General features: G+C 61.2%; 1 protein-coding gene across 4 annotated transcripts; it reads right to left on the reverse strand.

Annotated features, from left to right (window-relative positions):
* Window positions 1–1,622: 1,622 nt before the first annotated feature.
* KCNAB2 (potassium voltage-gated channel subfamily A regulatory beta subunit 2) lies at window positions 1,623–14,790 on the reverse strand. 4 transcript variants are annotated; one of them, XM_057375638.1, is made up of 15 exons: window positions 14,643–14,790; window positions 14,241–14,282; window positions 6,393–6,436; window positions 5,992–6,029; window positions 5,723–5,802; window positions 5,238–5,282; window positions 5,037–5,081; window positions 4,910–4,953; window positions 4,699–4,785; window positions 3,462–3,547; window positions 3,125–3,245; window positions 2,896–2,990; window positions 2,581–2,701; window positions 2,404–2,492; window positions 1,628–2,096 (listed from the first exon to the last, which is right to left on the reverse strand). In XM_057375638.1, exons 1-15 carry the CDS (start codon window positions 14,717–14,719, stop codon window positions 2,007–2,009), a joined length of 1,104 nt encoding a protein of 367 aa, XP_057231621.1. In that variant the 5' UTR covers window positions 14,720–14,790; the 3' UTR covers window positions 1,628–2,006. The 4 variants fall into 4 exon arrangements, with proteins under 4 accessions (XP_057231623.1, XP_057231620.1, XP_057231621.1 ...); XM_057375640.1 differs by lacking the exons at window positions 14,241–14,282; window positions 14,643–14,790 and adding an exon at window positions 10,671–10,987 and having other exon boundaries at window positions 1,623–2,096; XM_057375637.1 differs by lacking the exons at window positions 14,241–14,282; window positions 14,643–14,790 and adding an exon at window positions 8,608–8,835 and having other exon boundaries at window positions 1,623–2,096.
* Between the last annotated feature and the right edge of the window lie 5,900 nt (window positions 14,791–20,690).

The following is a 20,690-nucleotide window of genomic DNA, read 5'->3' on the forward strand; positions in this document are numbered from 1 at the left end:
GTGTGTCCCGGTTTCTGTTCTGTGTTTTAATAAATCCTTTGGGAAGGATGCAGTGGAGTCTGGCTGGGGGAGGGATGGTGGGGTGGCCTCGGGAGGGGCTGGCCATGGTCTTGGTACCCCTGTTGTCCTGCACACATGTACATACACACACACAAAAATCCACAGAAAGACACATATCTGCATACACACATGTACCCAGACACACGTGTGAACGTGGAGACACAGGGACACATATGGACACAGGCATTAGAATGTGGTGTGCATCCATCTCTACATGAGTGCACATGTCTGTGTCACCCTCACACACGTGTGTACCTCTCCATATACAGCATGTGTAGATCTCTCCCCGCACACACTTCCCAGAGCTCAGAGTTCACTTGAGCTCACACACAGTGCAGACCTTACATACACTGCAGAGCTCACACACAGTGCAGAGCTCCCGATGTGTACAGAGCTCACAGAGTGCAGAGCTCACACTTACACTGCACAGACCCCACACAGTGCCCAGAGCTCTCACAGTGTGCAGACTTCACTCACTGCACCGAGCTCACACACACTGCACAGAGCTGAGGGTTTGCAYGCACATTTACAGTTTTTATATTTATGTGTGTAGAGAAAACTGTGTATAAGTGTCCATGGATATGGATACATATATAGGTATTGGCAAAAATGTTTGTTCTGCAAAGACTACACAGAGSTATAAACAGATACATGTAGCTATAGTTATATTGTTCTCTCTATAACTTTTATGTATAATCTATCTCTGTATCTATCATATATGTATCTATATATATATAGCTATAGCTAGACATGCAGCTATATATATGTAGCTATAGCCATATATGCATTATGAATATCTGTGTCCATGTGTATATATGGATATGTTTATAGATGTATAGAGATGAGTACCTAGTTATAGAGCTGGGTATGGATACAGATACATCTACAAATATMTCTGTATATACACATCTATCTGTACATATACACATTTCATGTGTGCATACATACAAACATGGATGTGGCTACAGCAATATATTGACATGGGTATGCACACATCTATATATTACATATATGGATCAAAACACAGAGTACGTGTAGCTGTATATACACAGGCACACACGTGTCTCAATGTGCGTGTTTATATACATTATATATGTAATTTTCAGAGGTGTGTGTCCACATCTACATACATATATRTGTAAATAGGTATTGATCTCTTAGGGACTGATGTCAGGGGCAGAGGTGGGGTAGAGCTACACCTATATCCGTCCATGTGTGACTCTGYGTGTGCGTGGGTGTCTTTGTGTGCGTACACACCCCTGTAACGGGTGTATGTGGGTGTGTGTGTAGAGGCTTTCAGCAGCTTTGTGCAGATACAGCTGAAGGTGTGTGGGCTGTGCTCACCTCCACAGCTGCTGTCTGCAAACGCACACGTCTGTACGTCCCTGCCTGTCCRTATATCCCTGCGTCTCCACGTGTGTTCATGCACATACACACTCACACATCCACACAGAAAACCCTGCCCCGTGCTCGGCTACCCSGGGCTCTTGGCACACAGAACTCCCTCCCCATCACYGCCCCACCCGCCCCTTCCCCGGGAGCAGGTGCTCGCAGCATCGGAGCCCCGCGGTGCCGGTCCGGTGGCGCAGTGCACAGGCGAGGGCCGCTCACAGGTTGGGGAACAGCTTCGTGTTGTCGGCCTCGTGGGCGTACAGCACCCGCGTCCACCCCGCGCCCACCGCCTCCGGCAACGCGGGGGCAGGAGCCACGCATGCAACGGGTCCCCGCGGCGGCTCCGGCTGCGGGCAGAGCGGCCGGGCAGCTCGGGGCTCGCCTCCCGCCGGCCGTCCCCGCAGAGCCGCAGAGCCATGTCCGGGACAGCGCGGGCGGGAGCGCTGGCTCTCGGCGCTCGCGGTGCAAACCGCACTCTCCAGTTTGCTCCAACAAAGCGTAAGCAAGCGAACGGGCGGCGAGGGCTGCGYGGCGGGCGGCRCGCTCGGGAGCGCTTAGGATCKGTAGTCCTTCTTGCTGTATGGTTTGTTGCCCAGGATGCTATCGATCTCGTGGACGATGGAAGACGACAGCTTTGGAAGGACCTGTGGGGGATGGAGGCGAGGCTGGGAGTTGGGATTGTGACCCTGGTGCACAYGGGGGGATGCTCACCGCCTCCACCCTGCCATGTTCGTGCCACAAGCCCCAGCTTGCCGGCTGGGTGACCCAGTTAGGGAGAGCCTGAGTCAGGGCCGACCCTGCCCCCCAGCCCAGCAAAACCTTATCTCTGCTTCTCGCCTTCATGACAAGCAAAATCTGTCATGAAGCTGGGTTTGCAACCCTCTTTCCCCGCACAGTGCAGCACAGCAATGAGTGCTGCGGGCAAATGTTGCTCCTGCTGGGAGCACTGACCTGTATTGCTCCGATATTCTCCATCAGCTGGTCGGCATTGGAGGCCCCCAGTAAGACGGAGCTGACACCCTCATTGCGCAGGCACCAGGCTGGGATGGGAGACAGAGCAGAGCTTGAGCATGGCCAAAACCCCCCTTGTCACCCTCAGCTGTCCCTCACTGTCCCCCATCCCCTTACCGATGGCAAGCTGGGGCAGGGTGCAGCCCAGGCGCTCAGCGATGGCCTGCAGCTCCTTCAGCTTTGCCTGCTGCCGCCGGCCCTCCTCGCTCAGGATCTTGTCCTTCAGCCAYTGGTATCCCTGGGGAGCAGAACAGGGTGTTGTGGTGGGATCAAGGTGCACCGTCACCTTGCACAGGCAGGGCATCCCCAAAACTTCCTCGCCTGTGGCTCCTGGAGCTCCTGTTCCCATGGGGACTTTTGCAAAGCTCCTCGCTGTGCTCCCCCAGCTCTGCCCATCCCCAGCTCTGCCCTCCCAGCCCTGCTGCAGCTCACCTTCAGTGAGGCACGAGAGTAGGGGGGGATCCCCCCATCGTACTTCCCAGAGACGATGCCACAGGCCAGTGGGGACCAGGTCATGGCTCCAACACCTGGGGACAGAGCAAAACGGGGATGACGCTGCCGCTCCCAGTTCTCCCAGGGACTGCTGTGCCTGGCCTCAGCAGTGCTGGGTTTAGGGAGCACTGTGCTTTGCAGGGCTGGGGAGGAACCTCCACTGTCATACCTATCTTGTGGAAGAGCTCAGGGAGCTGCACCTCCACCTTTTCCCGCTGGAACATGTGGTACTCGGCCTGCTCGCAGATGGGCGGAATCAGGTTGAACTGCCGGGCCACCGAGTATGCYTCCTGCAGAAGAGACGGGACCCTCAGCGCCCCGCCGCTCCCCCCGAGCCCCCTGCCAAACCCCCCAGCCAAGTCCTGAGCGGCCGCCCCGAAAAATAATTAAGGCTTAAGTGCATCTGCACACGCTTGGCTCCCAACAGCTGCTGTCTAATTAAATCAATGTCAGCGGCGTCGCTGGGGCTGCTCCGCTGCGGCCGCCTCGGTCCCCTGGGCCCCTACCATGATCTCCATGGAGCTCCAGCGCGAGGTCCCCCAGTACATGGCCATCCCCTGGTTGATGACGTGGGTCATGGCTCGCACCGTCTCTGCCGGGAGGGAAGGAGAGAGTGGCAGGTGGGGTTTAGCAGGGGCTGTGCTGGCAGAAGTGGGGCTCGCACTGCGCTGATGGCTGGCGAGCATCCCACTCCCCAGTGCTGCAGCGGGAGCTGGGTCGTATCCGCGGGATGCTTTTGGAAGAGCAGGATGGGGACAGAGGGAGCAGCCACTCAGGATGTGCCGGGGACCGCAGCCGACCTGACATGCCACACACGCTGCCAGGCTCTCCCAGCAAGGAGAGCAGCCCAAGGCTTCTGGCAGTGGCCCCATGCCCTGTGGGGTTACCAGCACCGGCACCACTGCAGGGGGAGGGACTGATGCATAGCCCACACACACAGAYCCAGGGAGGGAAGCCTGGACCCCGTGTGAGTTGTTCAGGGGTCTTGGGGGGAGCCAGCCCTGAGCCATGCGGGCTGGGGCCAAGCCAAGGCGTGCTCCTGCAGCCAAAGGCGGGCAGCGGGGAGGGCAAGGGGCACGAGACTCTCCCGACCGGCACTGGGGCACACACCCCAGCATGCTCACAGCCGCCCGGCGAGGAGGGAGCCTGCCGCAGACCCCAGCATGTGCCGAGGGCACCCCATGGCAGGGCCCTGGGGGGTGGGAGCCTCTCTGCTTTTTGTCCTTTAAACTGCAGCACAGTCTGAAGGGCCGGGGGGTGTCTGTGTTGTGCTGCCACTGCCTCTGCATCTCATGGCGGGGTTTGCTTGAGGGGGAGGAACAGGGATGGGGAATCACAGAGGAGTGGGGGCTCCGCCCCGGGAAATGCCGCTGGGACAGGCAGCGGCTGACGGGCAGAGTGCGGGCAGGGAGTACCTTCTACGATGAAAGTCCTGGACTTGGAGGAACTAAATGGGTCCCCTGGTGATAAAAGAGAGATTTAGAGAAAGTGGAGTCACCGCTGCTGGGATGGGGGCAGTGACCTGCCACCGCACCGCCAACCCGCCCCGCCGTGGCCCGAGAGGGTCCTGGCGCCAGGCAGGGGGCGGCACAAGTGTGACTGTGGCGCGGGCCGACCGTGGTGGCGAAGGAGCGGATTCTGCTCGGGAGGGAAAATGCCCTTGAAACACAAGCCTGGCGCAAACCAACCGCGAGGGCRATGAAAGGCGGCGGGGAGGAGCACGGCACCGCGGTGCGCACCCACCTTCCATCGGCGTGTTGGGGTCAGGCCGGTTGGCGAACACCACGTCCACGTACTCCAGCTGCAGCCGCTCCAGTGATGCCTTCAGACCTGCAGCACGGACAGGGTCATCAGGTGTGCTGGGCCTCGTGCAGCTGCCAGCGAGGCAGCTGGTGAGGCACAGCATGGCACTGGGGCCAGCAGCGCCTGGTGAATGCCTCACCCCTACCCCTACCTTCTATGATGTGTTTTCGGGATAGGCCCCTCTCTGTCTCAGCCCTGGAAAAGGAAAGGTGGGTGAGAGCATGGGTGGAAAGCCTGATCCGTACCAGCTGCTCTGCTGCAGGGTGAGTGTTACCTACTTTCCTCCCCAGAAGATTTTGGTGGTGATGACCAGGCTGGACCGTCTGCAGGGAGGAAGAGAGAGTCACTGGTGGTGGCACCTGCAAAGCCCCGTGCCCCCTGTCTGTGCATGTTCCTGCCCAAGGCTGCTCTGCCAGCTTTCCCCAGCCCCTCAGCACCACAGCGATGGCTTTGCCAAACAGGGATAACATCTGGCTTACCTCCACCCTTTTTTCTTGATGATGTTTCCCAGCACCACCTCGGCCCTGCAAGGGAAGGGGACATCAACTGTTGGTGGTGCAGTCATGGGGTGTGCTGACAACTGGCAGGGGCAGAGAACAAGGGGCAAACACAGTGGCTGTGGGGACAGTTTGCCCCTTGGCTGCAGTGCCCAGAGCTGAGCTGACCCCAGGGTATGAGCTTGCTAATTTTAAGTGAATGCATGAGCACACACATTGGTGTAAGTGTGCCCATGGCACAGCTGCTTCTCACTGCACYGAGAGGGTGCATGACTACACCTGTGTGATACAGGCCACCAGGAGAAGCATGGAACTGCCAGAACCACAACCCAGCAAATCCTCACAGCCCCATCCTGGAAGCTGCTTTGCAGCTGGCAAACCTGGGAGATTCCCAGTGCCATAATGGTTTGGTAGGAGCCAGTGTGTGGGGTAAGACCCCCATGGCGCTGCCAAAGCAGGGCACCTACTTGCCAGCAGCGTAGACTTCTGCCGTATCGAAGAGATTAATGCCGTTGTCATAAGCTAAAGTCATCAGCTGCTCTGCCATCTGCGAGGAGAGAGCGGGGTCGGTGAAGGGGGTGGCCCAGAGCCGGTGCACAGGCGCTTGCGCAGAGCGTTAGTGAGCTCTGGCATGCCGTGTGCACCCAGGCCACAGCCACAGCCGTGCTGGCCCCATCCCCTCCCCATTCACCAGGGAAAGGCTGGGCAGGGATGTGGTGAAGGGGTGCAGCCTTACCTCATCTGTGATCTGCCCTCCGAAAGTCACCCATGTTCCTGCAGGGGAGACAGAGGTGTGTGCAGGGTGAACGAGCAATGAGCACCGCCGCCTCAAGCCCCCGGCCACCCACCCCRGCTCCCTCAGCACGGCCCTGGCACGTGGTGGCCACAGCTGGCCCTGCCGCGTGCAGTGCGGTGCTCCCAGCACGGCCCAGTCGCTTCCTATCGCGTCAGAAAAAGAGAAAATAATTTGACAATTTCTGGGCCGTGACTCAAAACAGCCGCAGGGCCGAGGGAAACCCTTTCCTTCCCTTCGCAAACATCGCCGGGGCAGGCGAGCGCTGCCCTCGCCGGGGATTGCCGGCAGCTGCTGTGGCACTGAGGGGACGCCGAGGGGCTGTGGCAAACCCTGGCACTTACCCAGACCCAGGCAGGACACACGCAGCCCAGACTTCCCGAGGTTCCTGGAAGACAGAGACCATTAGGAAAGGTGCCAGAAAGCCCCAAAACGCTGTCTCATGCATCCCACATGACATCAAAGACACCGGGCGTGAGGACTGGGAGGTGTGGTGGTGGTCCCTGATCCCCATCCCCACCTTGGATGGTTCCACAATGAGAGTCCTCTCTCAACTGATTAACGAGCCATCCCAATCCCAATCKGGGCATCCCACAGCTTGGTGGTGGCACTGCCTGCACCTGCGCAGTGATGCYGTGCCCGGCAGGGCTATTGGGAGAGCAGTGACCTCATTAGAGCAGCTCCCTGTGATGGGGCTGGGGTGTCCGGCTGCCCTTAGAGTGCCGCTGATACTGGGGAATGAGACTGGAGGAAAAGGACCCTGTGTTTCCCTGTGCTGGTACTCAGGACTGAAGCATCCCATACATGGCATGAGTTGTGCCTGTTCTCTGCATCCCAGCACAGGGAAACACAGGGCTTGCACCAGGCGAGGGTGCTCAGGAGTGGAGCACCATCCTGGAGAAATGGAGCACCCCAGAAAATCTGACCGGCACAAGGAACTGGAGAACAGCTTTCGGGAAGGGGGCCAGGCTGGCAGACGCCTTCGCCGTGCTGATGGAGAGCCAGTTACTCGTTAAAAATGACAAAGGCTCAAGAAATGAGCGTTAAAATAAATAAAGTGTAGGTGAGCCGCGGCAGCTCGCCCGCGCGGGTGTCGCATAGCAACCGGAGGCACCGCCACCGCCGGCACCGCCGACACGGGCACCGGCAGCCGGGCAGGGWGCGGCTGTGGCCCGGCCGCGGGCAACCATGGGCTGCACCGAGTCAGGACACTGTCCTTCTGCGCTGCCATGTTATCGCCCAACATCTGCAGGCACTGGTGCTCCCCCTGTCCCGCAGTGTTTTTAGAGCATTTTGCAGTCGGGAGAGGCCACGACCATGGGGCAGCAGTGGCTCAAGGTCCCATGATGGGGGCTTGACATGGGGAGTGGACAGCACCCACCTCATCCTGGTCATTCCAAGAGCATCGCTGGGCTTCCCCTGGGCAAGTGGCCATCACTGCTCTTGGCTTCCCAGCCCAAAAGTGTGTTGACCAGCTGCCCAATGGAGACTTGGGAAGGCCAAGTCTCCCCCCACACTGTGCTATGGCCTTCCTATCCCATCCATTTGCTTGGAGCATTCCCTTGTGCCACCGTCCCTCCAGCAGCCACAGTTGGGGACCCCCGAGCTGATCACTCACTGCCTGGGAGCTGCTATGCTCCTCCTCTGGATGAGGACATGACTGTGGGGCAAAAGCACCAAGCCCCGAGGATGCCACCATGAATTGCCCCAGTACTGCTGCCACCGCTGCAAGGGTTTGGTGTTGGAGAGCTGGACAGGACGGGACCAGCCCCCTCCCCAGTGCCTGGGTAAGGGGGCACAGCTGATTCAGATGACACTGGTGGGTGATGGCCAGGCTCACCCAGCRCTCTGCTGGCCTGACACACTTTGTGCCTAATGCTGGCACATCTGGGCTGCAGCGGAGGCACGCGGCCGCTGGCAGCTGGACCATGGCGTGCCGGCTCATATGGGGGGGGCGCTTGCCCTATCCTGGGGTGCAGGTTCAACTGGGGGGAGCCCCAGCCTCACACCCACAGCCTCAGTGGGGGAAGCCCCAGCACTMTGCCCCAAAGCCAGGATATGGAGTTCATGAGCCCTGTGGGCGCTGGCCGGGGGCCCCCACATGCACACATCACCCCGTTTCCAGAACCACCATGGSCAGCAAGAGCCGCTTACGGCTCTGCACTCCCTTCGCAGTGAAGAGTCTCCGGCGGCAGCACTGTAAGGATGCCATGGCAGCCCGGATTAACACTACCGTGACTCCCAGACCCCGCCGGCTCAGCGGCCAGCCCGGCTTGACAGACACTGAGGATGCTAATCCTACCCTGAATTTTAGGGTCCCTTCTCCCTCCCATCCTGAAGGTTTTACGCGCGTCTGGATCAAAGCTGCCCTGAGGGGACAGGAGCAAACAGCGAAGAAGCGCACAGAGGTGCACGGTCAGCACTTTTAGCGACGAGTAACCGACAGAGCCGGACGCGAACCGGAGATAGAGGAGTGCGGCGCCCCCGGCCCCCAGTCCCCCCTCGCCGCCCCGACCGCGGTRAGGAACACGGAAAACCCCAGCAGTGCCCGTTTCCTACCGGTATTTCATCCCCGGCTGCTTGACGCTGGACTCGCTGGAGGAGGGGGCGTTCTGCACCGAGAGCTGCCCCAGGCTGCGAGCCACCATGGCCACGGCGCGGAACTTGCCGCGGGTGCCGAGGCTGGGGCTGCCGGCATTCTGTCGGTTCAGCCGGTCCTCCGCGCTCCGGCTCTTGATGCTGTGCTCGGAGCACACAAAGGAGACCTGCATGCTGCTCCGGCGGGCAGCAGCGCCAGCTGCCTAAATTTAGCCGGCGCCCCGGGCGAGGCGGGGAGCTCCTCCCGCGCGCCGCCAACGTGACGGCGGGGGGCTGCGAGGCGGCGGGCGCGGAGCGCTCCCGTCAGCCCTCCTGCCCTCAATATTTGATGAGCTCAGGAAGCGAGCGAGCGGCACCCGGGCAGGTGGGGGCAGCAGGGGCAGAGCCGCTGCCGGTACCCCCCAGAGTGGCCGTGGCGGGGCACGACTACCCTGCGCCCGCTGGGCATCCCCCCCGCGGGTGCGGCTGCTGGCTCAGCCCCGGTTCGGGGCACGGCGAGGACTGAGGTTGCGGAGTTAAAAGGTCCTTCCTTGCCTCCCGCCGGCCACGCAAAGCAGCACAGATTCCCCTGCACGAGTCCGAAACCAAACCCTCTGAACGCATGTGCATCGCTAACCCCGCGGCTGGGCTACAGCGCAGGTGGCGGCGATGCTGATGGCTCTCCCGCGGCAGAGCCCAGCTGTAGGCGAAGCTGTCCCCCTCGGGGCCACAGTTCCAGCAGCATGTTCCCCAAATGTTTCCCAGCAAAAGCAAAGTGAAGCTAGGTGAACTCCAGCCGAACATCTCCTGCCGAAGCAGGGACACAAGTCACCAYACTACAGCACCGTCCTGTGGCCGGGGCCACATGCCGGCTGCCAGCACCTGCCCCTCACAATAGAGCAAGATRCAGCGACGGGGCTTGCAGGAAATTATGCACATTTGCCCCAAAACTAATGAAAAATCTTGTAATCTCCTCCGCTTCCCTCTGTCGCAAAGCTCCTTAGCTGGTAATCCTGCCAGCACCAATGCCAGCACCAGCGCCGGCGCCGGCTCCAGTGCGGGGGGGACCTGGCAGCAGTTGTCAGCCCCCAGWGGATGAGAAGCCCCACAAATTTTGGGGGCAGCGGGGACATGCCCAAAGAAGGAGCACCTTTGGGGTGCCTGTGTCAGCTGCTCTCATCAATAAATAATGTCCCCATGAATATTAGATGGGCTCTTGCCACTGTGTAAATGTTACCGCGGTCATTGTGAGCTGAGGGGAACCTAACCTGCGGTGCAGCAAGAAGCGGCACAGTGCAGCACGGCAGGAGCTGGCAGAGCTGCCAGCTCCCGGGGGCTTTGCTGCAGTGGGGGACACGGGGCACCCCTGCATTGTCATTGGGAGAACAGCCTCTGTCCTCAGCCTGGTGCCCTTCAAATCCTGACCTGGGTTACTGGGGGTGCTTCGGTGCACCCCATTGCCCCACCAACAATGCCAGGGGAGAGTGGGAAGGGGTGTGCTGGGCAGAGCAGCCCCATCCCTCTCAGGGGCTGTGGCCGCCTCTCCATCTGCCCGGAGCGTCCTCCAGAGAAGGACAATCCTTCAATTGGCTGAAATCCTGATACACCTTGCACCYAGACCCACATGCAAAATTAATGATGTGATGCACACCAGTCAGTGAGGGGGAGATGTACCCCTATCAGACGGAGATTTACATCTGTGAGGCAGAAACAGCCCTTCTGCGGCTGTTTGCTCCAGGCGCTTAATCTCTAAAGTGCAGAAGGTGTTTCCATCTGCAAATGCCCAAACAGCAAACAGGGATGTCAAGTGAGAAGCTCAGAGATCACCAAGTAAGAAAGTGCTAACGACGCTGAAYGGCTGCCGCCTCTCCGGCGCTTGCCGTGCCAAGGGCATCAGCTCCTCCGAGCCTCAGCGCGGCACAGGGGAGCCGAGGTGAGCACAGGTGAGAGCCGTTCTCCTGCTGAGGTGTCAAACCAGCACCAAGCAGCGTCCCCTGTGTCATYCCCTCACCTCGGCCCTCGCCGCCCTCGCGGCGCCGCCTTACCTGTACTTCATGCCAGTGGCGCGGGCGGTACTGTCGGCCAGGGAGAGCCCGTGCATCCGCAGGAACTCCTCCAGAGTCTTCGCCCGCGCYGCCGCCCGCACGTCCCGCAGGCGCCGCAGCTCTGGCCCGTCGGCCGGCCGGGGGGCTGGGGGCAGCCCCCACTCGGGGCTGGGCCGGCTGGCCACGCTGCGCAGGCTCTCACTGTAGGTCATGGAGAGCATCCCGCCACCYGAGTGTGGGCTCGGCCGGCCAGCCCCACCGCCAACTGCTCTGTGGTGCTACGGAGAGAGCTGGGAAAGCACGACATGGGCTCTGTCGCTACTCGGGGCACAGCYCTGCCCGCAATGCCATGCTGGAGTGGTGGCACGCGTCCTTGCCGAGACATRTAGGACCCTAGCAAAGCCAGTCTCTTCCGCGGAGCAAAGCCTTGGRGTGGGAGCTGAAGCACAAAGGGAGAAGCAGCTGGACAGCGATGTGGCAGTCAATGCCTGAGGCTGAAGGGGTGCCTGCCACAGCTGCCCCAAGCCACATTCCAGCAGCGTGGCCTGTGCCCGGCTGCACTGGCTCCCAGCTCACAGCGTCCAGACTCGSGTCCCTGCGAGGGATGCAGATGGTACCAGGAGCTGGCCAAGGCATGGCAAGCAGTGGCACAAGTACTGCTGGTGAGACTGGCACTGTGTGCCAGTGGGCAAGGGAAATCAGGACGGAAAAGGGGTCCCCGTGAGCTCCCCGGAAAGGGTGGACATCGGCAGAGGGTCTGTGGGCACCGGGCGCTCGCTGTGCCTGCGTCACRCTGCCGCAATGCGCGCCACCAGCCAACACCTTCCCCACCACCGCGGCAGCGACCTCCCAGCCGGTGCGGCTGCCGAAAATAGCCTGCCGCAGGGTGGGCTCCTCACACAGCCGAGTCCTCGCTGTCTCTACGGCTGGGACCTCACTGGCAGTGGCACCGGCATTGATTTCTGTGCCTCTCTCTGCAACTTCTCTTGTTCTCAGTGTCAGCAAGGAGCAGAGACTGGGGCCAAAACTGTGGTGCTGGTGCTGGAGTGGCCACTGGGGATGTGCTGTGACAGATCTACACGGGTATCAGGCTCCAGCCAGGCTCCCACTGGTGGTTTTTCCTTTCCCTGTGAAGCTCACGTTGACAGCTGCAGGAGCCRAAAGTGAAGTGCTCTTTGCTACTGAGGGGTGACCTCCAGAGGGAAGGAGAAAGAAACCCAGAGGATATAGAGCAGCAGCTGGCCAGGTACGACCAAAACACTGGAGGTTTCCTTTGACATCCAGCGCTGCCAGAGACCACTCAGTGTTTCTCCTGCTCTGTAGCAAGGCCTTGGGAATGCAGGGAGACATGGAAAGGGGACCTTTCCCTCTGCCGTGGCAAAGCCAAACCAAATCCTTGTCACCAGCCTCCCCCTGCCAAACCTCAAAGCTGGAGACTGGAGCCGGCACCTCCAGCACCAGCCCTTCCCCATGGCTAGTAGTTTTAATTAGGGCAGCGCCGGTAGCTCCTGCTGTGTATGGGCACCTGATGGGATCTCCTTGTTCCCAGTGGGATCCCTGGGCCCTGGGAGGATCTCCTTGCCTGAGAGCAGCAAGCACAAGCCTGAACAGGCTGCACTGTTGTTCTACAGCAGCAAAACRGCTGCAGCAAGCAGAGCTGGGGGTTTGGTCTGGGCTGCTCTGCGGAATGGGGTGGGAGTCCACTGGCTGTCCTATCTTGACACTGCCCTGATTCTCGGCAGAGCAACAGTACCGGGTGGCAGAGAGAGCGCGGAGGCGGTGGCTGCGTTCGTGGCCGTTCGATAGCAGAAATCGCAGTGCTCCTGAGCTGAGCGGCAGTGGGGCTGCAGGAGCTGCCAGGGATAAGCTGTGCTGTGCCCAAGCAGGAGAGGCTGCTTTGCGAGGAAGGAGCAAGGATGGGGGACAGAGAGCAGGCTCTGCAGGATAACRGCACTGTTAGCAGCGTTGGGGGCACAACAAGTGGGTGACAGGCAGGGCAGCTGCCTGGAGAGATGTCTGGCTAGCCTGAAGCTGGCAGTCACCAGCCTAAAGCCAGGAAGATCCCAAACTCCAAAAGAAAACCACCCCAAGCCATCAAATCCCAAGTCACCCTGCATGGAAAATTTTCCCTGCTGTCCACAGCAGCTGCCCCAGGGCGGTGCCCAGCCCCGCTCATCACCCGCCATGCCCAGCCCCGCTCGCCGCCCGCGCCGCCGGCCCCGACTCACCGTGCCGGGGAAGCTGCTCAGCAGCAGCGCAGCTCTGGGCAGCCGGGCTGCCCCGGGGCAGATATAAGAGCAGCAGCGACCGCGTTGTTTTGCATTAGGGGAGTGTCGGTGCTTGGCGTCCAAAGCACTTGGTGGCTGCGCCGGGCCCCCAGCGCCCGGCTTCTCGCCGCGCTCCATTAGCCCTATTAGGGGATTTTCTTCCTTGCGAAGGGGAGCTAAATTATTCATGGCGCCTCGCTAAAAGCCCGGGGATGTGCCGCTGCTTTATCAACACTGGCACCGATGCCCCTCGCCCTGCGGTGACAGATCCCCCACCACCGGCACACGGGGTGGTGGGACAGCTGGACACTGGGGCCTTTGGGGAGCAGAGATGGTGCCCTGCGGCAGACACAGCCCTCCTATGATGCCYGTGGCAGCAGGGTCGGAGCTGGGCTGTGGCAGGACTGAAAGGCAGCCTCCTCCGAGAAGGAGCCCCGAAACGGAACTCGGTGGTGGACACAATGGGTGCTGCCCAAAGACAGCATTCGGACAAGCTGGGTGCTGCCTGTCGGCCTTGGCTGCCTTTTGCACCAGATGTGTCCAGTGGTTCAGGCCACTTTGGCAGCCAAAACTCGCCCCTGGCTGGGGCTCGACGGAGCTGGTGGCAGCGCTGGGACAGACACTGGCAGYGCCACTGAGCCATCCCAGTGCCAGCCTGCCTGCATCACCTCCTCCCGCCACGTGCGGGATAGATTTGGGGGGCCCTGATTCTGACAGGGAGCAGCCCCCCGTGCCCCACCCCACGACAACCAGGCCCGACCCGGTCTCACACCACTGGGCTGGCCCTGCGAGCGCTGGAGCAGTTGCTGGCAGAGTGTGTGTGGATAGCACCGCCTTCGCTTCAGACGGTAAAAGGGTGGTGGGGGCGAATGTTGCCTCCTGAACCACTTAATGAGACTGCTCTTAATGGCAGGAACAGCGGAGAAGCTGGCTGGGTTCCCAGAGCTGCTCCTGGGAAAAGCCAGGGGCTTCTCTAGGCACAGCACTGGTATGGGATGCTCCCCACAAGCTGAGCTGAGCCCCACAACCCCCAGCAGCTGCCMTCCACAGCCGTGTGGCCACACTGCTGCTTGAACAGCCTGTGAGGATGATTCCCCCACCCAACCGCACCCCAGGGTCCCCACACGGTGCTTCCAAACCCGTGAGCAGGTGATGAGGCAATGCCACACCCGTGATGTCCATCCCATACAGAGAGACTTCAGCACAGTGGGCAGGACAGTGCTGTGCTGGCATWATCTGGGCACGGGCATGGGCCACAGCCTCCTGCTGGGGRGAATTTGGGGAGGGGGAAGGGCCTGGTTACCTGTAGAACTGGAGCTGGCGCTTGGGGCTCCCGTACCTCGCGCTTCCGACAGCAAAGGGGAGAGAGAAGAAAGATGCCACAAACCCCGTTAGAAAGGAGAAGCGGGACTGAGCAGCAGAGACAAGCAGCATGGCAAGGGTCAGTGGCACCCACCCATGTCACATCACAGCAAGCACTGGCAAGACTCTGAAAGTGCCCACTATGTCTATAACAGGCACAAGCACCCCAAAACGCTGCTGCTGCTAACGTATGGGGTTTTTGTCCTGGAAGCTTTTGCACAAAGCATGCCAAAGCAGTTTAGGAGCATCAGGGCAGTTTCAGGGAGTGTGGTGGTTCTGGGTTGCCACAGGCTTGGGTTTTGAAGCCCCACAGAGTCCCCTCAGCACTGCCCTGCACCCTTACCTGTAAATCATCCCTGGGGAGCCCGTCTGCCGCAGCGAGAGTCGCGCTGGGGAGTCAGTGGTGGATTCGGGATACATGGAGCCAGCCTGGGCTCCCCGGAGCCACTCGCTGCCTCACCCCTGCCACAGGGGAAGAGCAAAAGAGGAAGAAATTAGKTTTTTTGGGGCACGCGCAATAACAGCACTTCCTGTTGCAGAAGACATTGAGCTGGATGGCCATGTGGCGTGAGCAGCGGCATGGGCATGTCAGCCCTGCCAGCCTCAGACCCCGGGGCTCACACCCTGACCCACCACCAATCCCAAAACCATCTTGCTCCAGCCCTGTTCCCCTGACTTCCCAGCTTGGCTGGCCTTTCCAGACATCCAGGGGTTGTGCGATCTCAGGAAACGGTGAGGAAGCACAGCCTGAAAAACGAAACCAAGGGGTCCCTCTGAAAGGAACAAGCTAAGGGGAGGAAAACAGTCTGGCTTTTCCCACAGCCCACATGTGACTGTGCACAGGAGTGAATGAGCTCAAAGGGAACGGAGGGCTCACTCCCAGGCACCCCTGACCCTCCCTGTCCCCATCCCCATGCCAGATCATCCAGTATGACACCCTGGGAGCTGTGCTTCTGCTCCTACAACACTGTCAGCAGTTTCCAGTATCACAGAAAACAATGACACTTCCCTACAGAACTGGGGCTGGGATTTAAATTTATCCYGTCTTTCTTTAGGCCGGCGAGATGCCATCTTTACGGTGCAGGTCACAAGCTGCTCTTTTTCCCAGATGGGGACTGAGACATCTCCGGGCTCCCTCCTGGCTGCCCTGGGCTCAGCAGGAGCATGGCCTTACACRGTGTGCTCATGTCCTGGCACGCATCCCGCCTGCATCCTGGCACAGCATGCCTGCATCCTGCATCCCTCCYGCATCCTGGCACAGAATGCCTGCATCCTGCATCCAGGCACCGTGTGCCTGCATATCGCATCCTGCCTGCATCCCAGTAGAGTGTGGCAGCATCCTGCATCCCAGCAGGGCATGCCTGCATCCTGCATCCCTCCTGCATCCCAGCACAGTGTGGCAGCATCTCGCATCCCTCCCACATCCTGCATCCCTCCTGCATCCCAGCACAGTGTGGCAGCATCTTTCATCCCTCCTGCATCCCAGCAGAGTGTGGCAGCATCCTGAATCCCTCCTGCATCCTGCATCCCTCCTACATCCCAGCAGAGTGTGACAGCATCCTGCATCCCTCCTGCATCCCAGCAGGGCATGCCTGCATCCCGCATCCCGCCTGCATCCCAGCACAGTGTGGCAGCATCCTGCATCCCCCCTGCATCCCAGCACAGTGTGGCAGCATCCTGCATCCCTCCAGCAAACCAGCACAGTGTGCCTGCATCCTGCATCCCTCCTGCATGCCAGCAGGGCATGCCTGCATCCTGCATCCCTCCTGCATCCCAGCACAGTGTGGCAGCATCCTGTATCCCTCCTGCATCCCAGCACAGTGTGGCAGCATCCTGCATCCCTCCAGCAAACCAGCACAGTGTGCCTGCATCCTGCATCCCTCCTGCATCCCAGCAGGGCATGCCTGCATCCTGCATCCCTCCTGCATCCCAGCACASTGTGGCAGCATCCTGCATCCCTCCCGCATCCTGCATCCCTCCGGCATCCCGGCCCGGCGTGCCTGCATCCCGGCGCAGCCCCTGCAGCCCACGCAGCCCAATGGCAGCAGCTGCGGCAGCCGAGCCCATCCCCGCGGAGCCGCCCACCCGCCCACAGCAGCTCCCGGCCGGGCTGCAGCCCCCGGCACAGATCCCCATCGCCCTCCTCCTGAGCGCTGCAGGAGTGTGTCTCCCTTGRCCACAGCCGTGCCAGAGCCGGAGCCCAGGCAGCCTCGGCAAAGCCGGGCTTATTTTCGAGAAGTCAGGAGGGAGCTGCTTTCTCCCGCCAAACCCGCAGCACTGACTTGAGCCTGGAGCAGGACCCTGCCAAGCCCCMCAGCCAGGACCCGGCTGAGCCCCCCAAGCCCTTGTGACCCCCCCACCTTCTCCCGGGTGCCGCGAATGTGCCCCTGCAGCTCCCGCGGCCTCGCCTGGCAGTGGGCAGCTGCCTGCAGCACCCCGGGTCAGCAGCAGCCACCGGCCGGGCACTGTCCTGCCCGCTCATGCCAGCTCAACGTCACTTCGTTATCGGCGGCATAACAAGGCTGAGGGGAGCTGGGGGACGCCTGCAGTGGGGACAGCGGGACCCCTGTATCCCAGCACAGCCATGCAGCTCCTTGCTTGCACTGCCCTAATCCCGGACTCCTGTGTGGACCAGGATGGACCAGTTCTGTATCCCAGGGGGCTGTAGTGCCAGGAGCTCACGTTTCCACAATTTTCAGCAGGACCTGATGCCCCTTCCCCGTGTCCTCCCAGCTAGGCTGTGGGGACCAAGCASAGTGGCTGGCAAGTTGCCGGCAGTGCTAGAGGGACTTTGCTGGGAAGCACGGCTGGACCATGGGCACACAGGTCAGGGCTTTGCACCCTGAGTAGCCACAGCATCCCAGCTTTTGGGACCAATTCATCCCCCTGAGCTCTCTGAGCCAAAGGCACGGCCAAAAGCCCAATCCCCTCYGTGYTGGCAGCTKGGTGCTTCTCCAAGACTGTTYCTGCACCTCCAGCTTCCTCACAGCACARCTCAGATGTGAGTCTGCAACTGCAGGAGTTTCGGCAATGGCCCGAGAGGGAAGAAAAGTGTTTTCTTCTGTAGGATGCACCCAGGAGCCAGGTGAASGGTGCTCTGATGGTTTGTGCTCCCATCAAGGTCCATTCCCGTCCCTGGCAGTGCAACGGGATACAGGAGCGTGGGTGCTGCGACATGGATGGTTTATGGCTGGGAAGCCCCCGGGAGCTGGGCCAGCAAGGGGGGGACCATGTACTGCAGCCTGCCAGGCATGCTGCCATCAGAATAGGAGCGGGTGAAACTGGACATGGAATTAATGCGAATGTAGGCATGAAACTGCTGCCTCTGGTGAGCCTGATCCTCCAAGGGTGAGGTCCTGGGGCAGGGAGAGCTGCRGGACCCCTGCTCTGGGCATCCCAGCATCCTGCCCAGCTGCTCAGGTGAAGGATTCAGGTAACGTGGCAGGCAGCGCCKCCCCATGCCAGGCGCCTGTCCCCGTATTTCTACCCCTTTTTCACTGTGTTTGCAGCAAATATCCCCCTCCACGCCACGGGGAAGGTGACTTTAGCTCAATGACTCACGCTGCCCTGCTCTGTCGCCTCGGCACCTCCTGCCACCTCCTGCCGTCACCTCTGCGCTCATGCCCCGTGCTGGTCCCGTGCCCACCCCCCCCAAGGCTGCACCGGCGCCGCAGGGATCCGCAGAGCAGCAGCCCTGCCCCTTCCTTCGGCCCGGGAGCCTCTGTTGCGGCGCAGCATCTCCCAGCCCACCGGGCCCCTCCGACCGCCCGGGTGGGCTCCGGCGCCTTCCCCAACCCATCATCACGACAACGCGACAGGCGGGCGCTGGGGACTCAGCCGCGACACGTGAGGTCGCCAGTGACCGCCGAACCGCCGGCACCGGCGCCGCTCGGCTTGCCCGAGTCAATGACACAGCCCAAAAGCACACGCGGCGCGTCGGCCGGGGTTATTCCGGCTTTGCCGTCACGTACACCAGTGCCAAAGTAACGGGGTCCATCGGKCTGCCCGCGGGTCCCCGGTGTGTGACACCGCCAGCTCCCTGCTGCGCCGCGGCTGCCGGCCAGGCACGGCTGAGCCACCGCCGCGGCCCCGCCGGCACCCAGCACCGCACCTACCTGTCTCCGGTGCTCCGGACCGAGGGCGATGCGCGGTTGGGAAGCACAAGGAAACGAGTCAAAGCCCGGCTGCCGGCGGGCTGCGGGCTCCGCGGGTCTCGGGAAGCGGCGCCGGTGCCGGCGCAGAGCAGCTGCTACAGCCGGCGGCAAACGCAGCGGATGACGGTTCCTACCCCATTCCCGCTCTGTCCCCGGGAAAAGGCGTCTGGCGAGGGGGGAAGCCGAGCCCTCTGCGCCCCAGGWTGCGACAGCACCCAAGGATGCTGCAGAGCCGTTCCTGCCGCTCTCACATCCTGACTCGGCAAGTTTGGCTCCGCCGGTGGCTGCAGCCGGCTCCCGATCCCGCCGGTGCCTTAACCGTGTCGGCGCCGCAGCCCGGCACCGGCAGCGCGTGGGCGAGCGAGCGGCTGCCACCAGCCGCCCCTGCGCAGCTCAGGCGGGGGGAGGCTCGTCCGGGGCCACGGGGAGCCTGRGCAGGAGCTGCATCATTGCTGCCTCAAATCACGCCGAGTGTGTTTTTCTTAAAAAAAAAAAATCAAATACAGCGTCGGCAGTGATGCTGCGGGGCTGCCTCCAGCACCAGGGTCACCCGGCCGCCACGTTCTGCCACTGGCCACCCATCCTCCTCTGCTCGCGCCCATCACGCGTTCTCAGCGCCTTTGGCTTTTTGGCTATCTTGGGCAAAAAACCCACGCTGGAGCGTGCGTCTTGGAGACACCCMAGTAACTGGAGCAGGCTGGTCCCTGTGGCAGCGCAGCTCAGTGATCCCGCAGTGACAACACCAATGCAGCTGGATCTAACAGGAAAACTAGAGGCCAAGCCAGCAAAAAGGGGTCAGGGTTTGGGACAGGCTGCTCACGCAGTGGTGCTCTGGCAGCTATAAATTAGGAAAACCTGGTTCCTCTCCCTCAGCCGAGTGCTGCTCAGCTTCATGGCAGCATCTTGGCACTTCCTCTGCCATTTCAGCACGGTCCTGGCAGCAATGGGGACAACAAGCACACTACCTGCTCCAAACCATGACACTGACAGGGACCACTCAACACTGCCAGGGTGGGTGATCCCAGCAGGCTGCCCACTTTCCATGCCACAGCAGTTCTGGGAACAGGCAGGGAAGGTCACAAATCCTGTCCCATTTAGGAACGCTCCCAGCACCAGCCCATCAGTGGCTTTGCTCCCCCCACAGATGGTGGGAGCCATGTGCCAAGTCGATCTGATCTGCTCCCGCTCCTTGATGCATCTGACCCACAGACCCGCAGGCCACAAGCAGGAGGTGACAGCTGGCCCTGMCACCCTCCTCATCAAAACAATAATAGTAATAACTAATAAAACCCGCAGCTCTCTTGAATCTGCCGTCGGCATCCACGTAAAGACGCATTTTCTGCTCACCAGCTGGAAAATCACTGCATATATGCAACAGGCCTGTATAGGGATGTGACATAGACTGGATACATCTYGCCTAGACTGCTCTGGCACTCACCCACAGTGCTGCACGGCGGCTCCCAGCAATGAYTGGGGAAGAAACCTGTGGTTTTGGGAAGCAGGCTGAGTGCCATGCCCATACCAGCATAGACCACGGTCTCACCTGGACGAGAGCCTGTAGCACCCGTGTCAGCAGTCCTGTGCCGGCCGCAGGCTGAACAGGCAGGGGGCCTATGGGGATCCCCATCATGAGGAAAACAGCCCCCAAAAAAATGGAGGCTGGCGAGACAGAGGCCCGCGAGSTTCGGGCCTGGCAGAAGAAACGGTGAGGCAGCGGCGGCAGCAGCTGGGCTGTGAGGGGACCGGGGACCCGCCACAGGGCTCGGGGCTCCTTCCACACGCACATCCCCGSTCGCCGCGGCAAAGGGAGACAAGGAGCGGACCAAGGAACGGCAGGAAACTGAAGGAATCGCGTCTTTTGACTCGCTGTGCGCAAATCGGCTCCAGGGAAAATCCAGTATTCCCACCCCCGTGTCACCGGGGCTTTGCCGGCGGCTCACACCGTGTCACCGGGGCTCCTGCCGACACCGACAGGCCGCAGGCCACCGGACCACCACCAACACTGTCGCTTAGCAYTGCTGTGGGAATGAAGGAATAGCCGACCTCCCCCGTCACCGCACAGCACAGGGTCACACTGGGCCGAGAGCAGGCGGCGGGGCGAGGGCCCCGCTCTCCACACCAGGGAGCGTCGGGAGGGGCGTGCGGCGGGGTGGCCTCGCCCGTAGCTCTGCCCACGGCCCTGCCCGGTTCCATCGCCCCCACCGCCATCGCCCGGCCTGGCCCGCCGCCCCGGCCCC

This window comes from Malurus melanocephalus, unplaced genomic scaffold (genome assembly GCF_030028575.1).
Source record: "Malurus melanocephalus ecotype Western Australia unplaced genomic scaffold, MMel_1.1 scaffold_253, whole genome shotgun sequence".
Lineage (NCBI taxonomy): Eukaryota > Metazoa > Chordata > Aves > Passeriformes > Maluridae > Malurus > Malurus melanocephalus.